At 26.0% G+C, this 6,201-nt stretch overlaps 6 protein-coding genes across 6 annotated transcripts in view, besides 14 other annotated features; 2 read left to right on the top strand and 4 right to left on the bottom strand.

Moving 5' to 3' along the window:
- The window catches only part of EDI_076320 (uncharacterized protein), a gene marked incomplete at both ends in the record, with an annotated part of 2,266 nt that extends 1,670 nt beyond the window's left edge, over positions 1–596 (top strand). Inside the window, one exon of the mRNA XM_001737464.1 lies at positions 10–596. Within this exon, the coding sequence (XP_001737516.1) occupies positions 10–596 (587 nt within the window). The remainder of the gene's footprint in view (positions 1–9) is intronic.
- Positions 594–638: a sequence feature (AT_rich).
- A 1-nt stretch (position 639) lies between these two features.
- Positions 640–718: a microsatellite.
- Positions 719–724: 6 nt separating this feature from the next.
- On the bottom strand, positions 725–1,837 carry EDI_076310 (uncharacterized protein; the record flags this gene model as incomplete). Its single annotated transcript, XM_001737463.1, has 2 exons — positions 725–1,029; positions 1,087–1,837. 2 exons carry the CDS (start codon positions 1,835–1,837, stop codon positions 725–727), a joined length of 1,056 nt encoding a protein of 351 aa, XP_001737515.1.
- Positions 1,031–1,081: a sequence feature (AT_rich).
- Positions 1,682–1,752: a microsatellite.
- Positions 1,838–2,007: 170 nt separating the features above from the next.
- Positions 2,008–2,063: a sequence feature (AT_rich).
- A 113-nt stretch (positions 2,064–2,176) lies between these two features.
- EDI_076300 (DNA-directed RNA polymerase II subunit RPB7, putative) lies at positions 2,177–2,864 on the bottom strand (the record flags this gene model as incomplete). Its single annotated transcript, XM_001737462.1, has 4 exons — positions 2,177–2,221; positions 2,280–2,576; positions 2,622–2,780; positions 2,823–2,864. The coding sequence occupies 4 exons, from the start codon at positions 2,862–2,864 to the stop codon at positions 2,177–2,179; spliced, it is 543 nt and encodes a 180-aa protein (XP_001737514.1).
- Positions 2,223–2,274: a sequence feature (AT_rich).
- Positions 2,865–2,897: 33 nt separating the features above from the next.
- Positions 2,898–2,966: a microsatellite.
- Positions 2,967–3,005: 39 nt separating this feature from the next.
- Positions 3,006–3,080: a microsatellite.
- A 34-nt stretch (positions 3,081–3,114) lies between these two features.
- On the top strand, positions 3,115–5,682 carry EDI_076290 (uncharacterized protein; the record flags this gene model as incomplete). The annotated part of the gene is made up of 1 exon (XM_001737461.1): positions 3,115–5,682. One exon carries the CDS (start codon positions 3,115–3,117, stop codon positions 5,680–5,682), a length of 2,568 nt encoding a protein of 855 aa, XP_001737513.1.
- Positions 4,706–4,755: a sequence feature (AT_rich).
- Positions 5,058–5,163: a microsatellite.
- Positions 5,107–5,190: a microsatellite.
- Positions 5,240–5,294: a microsatellite.
- Positions 5,413–5,519: a microsatellite.
- An 18-nt stretch (positions 5,683–5,700) lies between the features above and the next one.
- Positions 5,701–5,761: a sequence feature (AT_rich).
- EDI_076280 (uncharacterized protein) lies at positions 5,743–6,117 on the bottom strand (the record flags this gene model as incomplete). Its single annotated transcript, XM_001737460.1, has 1 exon — positions 5,743–6,117. One exon carries the CDS (start codon positions 6,115–6,117, stop codon positions 5,743–5,745), a length of 375 nt encoding a protein of 124 aa, XP_001737512.1.
- Positions 6,118–6,164: 47 nt separating this feature from the next.
- The window catches only part of EDI_076270 (uncharacterized protein), a gene marked incomplete at both ends in the record, with an annotated part of 858 nt that continues 821 nt past the window's right edge, over positions 6,165–6,201 (bottom strand). The window contains one exon of the mRNA XM_001733332.1: positions 6,165–6,201. This exon is cut by the window's right edge and continues 821 nt beyond it. Coding sequence (XP_001733384.1) covers positions 6,165–6,201 — 37 coding nt within the window.

Raw genomic sequence — 6,201 nt, 5'->3', positions numbered from 1 at the left:
GATTCATAGTGTTTAAAATTATTGTTATTGGTGATGCCAGTGTAGGAAAAACATCTTTAGTTAAAAGATATGTTGATAGAAAATTTTATAAAGAATTAAAACCAACTATTGGTGTTGATATAAAAAATAAAACAATAAACATTAATGGAGAAAATATATGTCTTAGTTTTTTTGATACTGCAGGTCAAGAAAAATTTGCTGCTGTTACTGATAGTTATTTTAAAGGTGCAAAGGCATGTATCATTGTGTATGATATTACTAAAGCAGTTACATTTAATAGTGTTGATAAATGGTATAATAAACTAAGAAATATTGTTAGTGATCCTATTCCAGTTTTAATTATAGGGAATAAATTAGATGTTGAGCAACAAAGGGATATTACTGCTGATGTTGGGGCTTCTCTTGCTAGAAAACTAGGTGCTTTTTTTATTGAAACTTCATGTTTAAATGGATCTAATGTTGACAAAGCAATTAAAATTATTTCTAATGAAATTAGTAACAACAAAGTAGTTAAAAATTTGAGTTTAGCTCAACCAACAAGTATTCATCTTGAAAAACCTGATATTGAACAACAAACATCAAAACAGTGTTGCTAATTAAATTGTTTCTATTTTTTTATCTTTTTTTTATTAATTTTTGAAATAAAAAATAAAAAGAATATAAAAAACAAAAAATAAATTAAAATAACAAAAAAAAAGTAAATGAATGAGAAAAATAATAGTTTTTATTCTTCTTCAGAACTTGAATCTTCTAAATCAGACACAACACAATCTTCAAATTTAAGAGATTCTAATGTTGACTCAACTTTTTCACGTACAGATGAAATAGTATTTGGATTAAATTCAATATCATTAATACCCATTTTTAATTCTTGTAATTGAGTCATTTCTTTATTAAATACTAAACGTAATTCCCACAAAAATCTAAAATATTCTTCTGAATTTTTTGATGTAGTTTCTTGTCTTCTATAATGAGAAATAATAGTTTTATCACCATCAAGAATTACTGCAATTTCCCAAACCATTGGTTCTATAATAATAATAAGTATTTAAAAAAAATAAATGAAATAAACTAAATAAAACAAACGTGCATCTTTAATAAACAAATTACCACATACTGCTTTTAATTTCATAGTAGAACTTGCAATAATTTTTTGATTAATTGCTTTTAAAAATGTAATAACAGGGGATACTTCATTTGATCCTTCATCAACATAAACACTTTTTAATACTCTCATTAAAAATGTTTTTTGAACAGAAAGATCTTCTGAATTATCCATAACAGCATTCCATTCTTTTTCTACACGTTCACAATGTTTTTCATCAAAGATTTTAGTAATGCATTGAATAACTTTTAAACAATCACCTGTCGTAACTTTATTTCCTTGTACATCAACTACAATTTTAACTTTACCATCAGTTTTATTTCCATCTTCTGGGAATAAACATGAAATTTCATTTTCATTTGTTTTACGTACAATAGATAAATGTTTTAATAAACGTGGTAAATCTCCAGCAATAGGAAATGTTTCAAAATTCCCTTCAACAACAACTTTTCTTGTTTGATCTCTCCAATCAGGCATATTCTTTAAAAGATTAACCATTGAACCAGTAGCATAACCTGCTACTTTTGGATTAGCAATGGCGACAGGTGGAAGTTTTGAATTTTCTTCGTTAGTTAATTTCTTTTCTTTTGCTTCTTTCTTTTCTTTTTTACTTTTTTCTTTTTTCTCTTTTTTTTCTTTCTTTTCTTCGCTTGTTGTATGTTTAATTCGAGAGAATAAATCAAATAATCCTTTCTTCTGTTTCTTCACCTTCACCCCTTCTGCTTCACTCATCTCAATTTATTAGATGTTATTTTTTTCTTTTTGTTTTTTCCTTTTTTAAAGTCTCCTTATCAGTGCTATTTTTATTCTCCAAATTTTTGATTTTCTATCATGTTAATTTTTCTTAAAACTCCCCCCTCTTTTCCTTCTTTCTTATCTCAAAAGTATTCATTGAAATTACCAAAAATAACATAATTATTTAGTTTTTTTTTTATAAGTTATTTTATTATATAAAATAGTTTCTATTTAAGTATTGTCCTTGCAACAACGAAACTGTTTTAATTATTTTTATGAATAACAGAATATAAAAATTGCATATAAAACATTTATCACAAATAATTTGTTATTTTCTCAGTCATGAGATGAAAAAGATCTTTCAATAGTCCCTAAACATTTCTATATTATAGTTAATATTATTCTTAATAAAACATTCATTATTAAATAAAAAACAAACTTTTCCATTGATGTTATAATCAACAACATCTGAACGGACACGGACATGACTACCTTTTCTTATTTGGTAGAGAGAAGCTCGATCCTTATCACGATAACAACCACTTTGTTCAACATATTCACAATCAGCTACTTTTGATGCTGTGACATGAATATTTTTCCATGACCCCACATCTACTGTAACTCCTTCTTTATTAACACTAGAAATAATACCATCAACAACTTCTGATCGGATGATTTTCTGAACAATTGCTTCAAATTTTACTGAAAATACAACATTCCCTGTACCTTCTGCAATCTATTTGTTTAAGTAATGATCATAAAAATAAAATGAATATCAAACTCTTATAGGTTTATGTTCTAAAACATTTAACACACAAATTACAATACATTCATAATCCTTATTATATCCTGTTGTTTCTGAAATATATTTATCAAGATAATCTTCGATACCTCCATTTAAATGTTCAGGAGTAACTTGAATCGTGTATGATAAAATAAGCTAAAAAATAAATCATGTTTAAATGAATGAAAATTAATAAACAAAAGATAAAGTAAAAAACCTTGAAGAACATAATCCAATCATTTTTAGATTTTTTCTTACTTTTTTTAATTAATTTTTTTGTTTTATATTTTTGTTATTATTTTTTTTTTAATTAAATTTTTTGGATTTCCATTTTTATTTTTAAAAAAATTTGATTTCAAGTTAAGTAATAAAACAAATTTTAAAGAAATAATAAAAAAATAGAAAAATATAGTAAATAAAAATAGGTAAAGATAAAAAAAAAGAATTGAAGAAAAATTATTGAACTAAAATTGTATTAGAAGAGGACAATATGGTAAAAGACGAGAAATTACTTCCAAGAGAACAAAGGGAAAGTATACAAAATCTTCGAAACAAAATTAAAGCACAATTTCAAGGAGAATTAGAAATACTTCATGCACAAAAATTCCTTGTTAAGTTATATGATTTACAACAAAAAGAGATATCAGAAGAAAAGAAGAAAGCTAAAGGAAAAAAAAGAAATAAAATTAAACCACGTAAAAGACCTGCTCGTGTTATTTCAGAAACATCACCAGAAAATACTGAAATTGCTATTCGTGTACATGATTTACGTATTTTAGATAAAGACTATGATCCATTGCCTGTATTCCTTGTTAGAAGTACATATGGAAGTGAAACTGCTATGGTATATAAAAGATTTGATCAATTTGAAGAACTTCATTCTGAATTAAAACCAAAAAATCTTGCTGCACAATTACCTACTAAAGCTGATGCATTTAAAGAAGATACAAGTGATTTGTTAACTCAACTTACAAAGTATATGTTAGTTATATTAAAAGAAAAAAGAATTGCACATTCTAAAACATTAAGATCATTTTTAGGTCATGCTACAGAAAAAGATGCATATTCAGATGTATTTGATTGGGCAATGAAACGAATTAGTGCATTTACTCATAATATTGTTTATCATGATCCTGTTGAAGGGTTAACTAAATATATTGTAGTAGAAGTTTGTTATGAAGACGATTCAGTAAAACGACCTGATGCAAAAAATAAACAAGAATTCCTTGAGTTTTTAAGAATTGTAATGAAAGCAACAGCAGAGGACATTAGTGAGTTTTGGTTCCAAATACAAAAAGATTTTGAAGCAGTTGAATTATCATTAAATAATTTCTCTGATATGAAAATGTTATTAGATGAATATTGGGGATATATCCATACAGTTCAAAATGCTGCTAAAGATAATATAAGCGAGTACCTTAAAGAATTTCATGTCACAACTAATGTTGTATTAAAAGAAATGTTACCTTGTTTTAAATATTTATATGGTCATTTTGAAGGATTACTAGAAGTGTGTCATTCATTACAACAAGAACTTGTTGATCCAAATTGTGCAGTTATTTCTGATGATGTTGAAACAGAGTTATATGATATGAAAAGAATTATTAAAGATTGTCCACCATCTTTATATGAACAAATGGGAGAAATTGCTGGTCATATATCACCACCATTTACTAAGTTAAGATTATTTTTCACTTGTTTTGATCATATTATTGAAGGAATGACAGGATTCTTCCAAGTAAGAAATATAGTTACAGTATTAAATGAAATGATGGCAAGAAAAGTTGGAATGGTAAAAGATGAAGATATCAGTAAGAAAAGAATAGATACTATGGAAGAAGAATTATATGTTTTCTTATGGAGATTTGAAAGGGATGGTAAATTTGATGTATGGAGATGTTTTTATGAAATTGATAAAAAGATTACAGCAGAGTATCAGGCATTATCACCTGATGAAAAGATTCAACTAAAAGACTATTTTTATACATTAACTAATATGATCGTTTCAATATCTGATCATTGTTTATTAATGACTGATATTCTTCATAGAGGATTAAAAAAGTTTTGGTGGAAGGCTATGGATTATTTATCATTTAAAACATTAAATAAAAGAAAAAAAGAAATAAATATTCCTGAAATTATTAAAGAATCATTTGAATTTGGAGTACAAAAAATGGTAAAACATTTAAGAAAAAATTTAATAAGTTGTATGACTGATTGTATTGCAGAAATATTTGCTAAAGCTGTTAGAGAAGAAATTATGGACCAATGTCAAGCAAGACAAACACATCTTGAAATTTCTGAACAATATATTAAAATTATGCCATTTGAAGTTATTGTATTAAATGCCTATTTACATATGTTAAAAGATGAGATATATAATTGTGTTTTTAAGTGGATCCATTTCTTTGTAATGAAAGATGTAAAGATAGTAAGACGAAAAGAAAAAGAAGAAGGTGTTGTTGATGAAGGAGTTGTCATTAAAAAGAAAAAAACCGAAGAAATAAAGAAAGAAGAGCCTAAAGAAGAAAAAGAAGAAACGGATCAATCAAATAATAAAGAAAAATCAAGAATTAGTTTAGAACCAAATATCTCAGATGTTGATATGATTGTTAAAGATGAAAAAGAAGAGAAAAATGAAAATAACTTAGAAGGAGAAAAAGAAAAAGAGTCTTCAAAGAAAGGAAATAACTTAGAGGAAGAAGAAAATAAATCAATTAAAAGTAAAACGTCAAAAAGTGAAGTTATTAATGACGAAGATTTAACATTTGAATGTGATTTAAGTAACGAAGAAAATATAAATGAAGAACAGGAAGATGAAGAGGATGAGAGTGAAGAAGATGAAGAGGATGATAGTGACGAAAGTGATGTTGTTGAAGAGAAAAAAGAAAAGAAACCTGAGGTTAAAGAAAAGAAACCTATTCAAAGTAAAGAGGCATATGGATTTTCTGATATATCTTCTAAGTTAAATTTTTCAGATGTTATTAATGAATTGAACTTAGACTTAACAGAAACCACTGAATACTCATCAAGTTCTGATGATTTAGAATTATTGTAATTCTTATTTGTTAAACACAAAAATTTATTTAAAGAATAATAAAAAAGAAAGAATAAAGATTTAATTTGAATATAATAATGGCTCTTTTTCTTCTTCTTTTTTCTCTTCAATACTAATTTCTTCATTTGAAGGATATTTAAATAATTTAGGTATCTTAATAACTCTTGTATACAATAAGAAACCTCCTGTAAGGAATATAAATCCAAATACTTCAATAAATGTAAACCATCCAACTTTCTCTCCAATATCTGGATCAACAACATAATACAAGAACACTGAACATATCCAAATAGTGATCATTCTCATTGGTTCCATAACATTTCTAACCATAGCATTAACATAATCAGTAATCATCATACCTGTTACATTGAAAGCTAAAATTGAAAAAACGTAGGCAATAGTAATACAAATTAATGCAGCAGAATTACCTAACATTATGAAAGTATCTAAACTATCCTCATATAATCCTTTTGGTATAAAATCTATCCCATAATTGGCATCATTATAGAACAAATAATA

Source organism: Entamoeba dispar, genomic scaffold (genome assembly GCF_000209125.1).
Source record: "Entamoeba dispar SAW760 scf_1105229460623 genomic scaffold, whole genome shotgun sequence".
Lineage (NCBI taxonomy): Eukaryota > Evosea > Mastigamoebida > Endamoebidae > Entamoeba > Entamoeba dispar.
The sequence above is the reverse complement of the archived record's forward strand: the minus strand, read 5'-3'. Positions and strand labels throughout refer to the sequence as shown.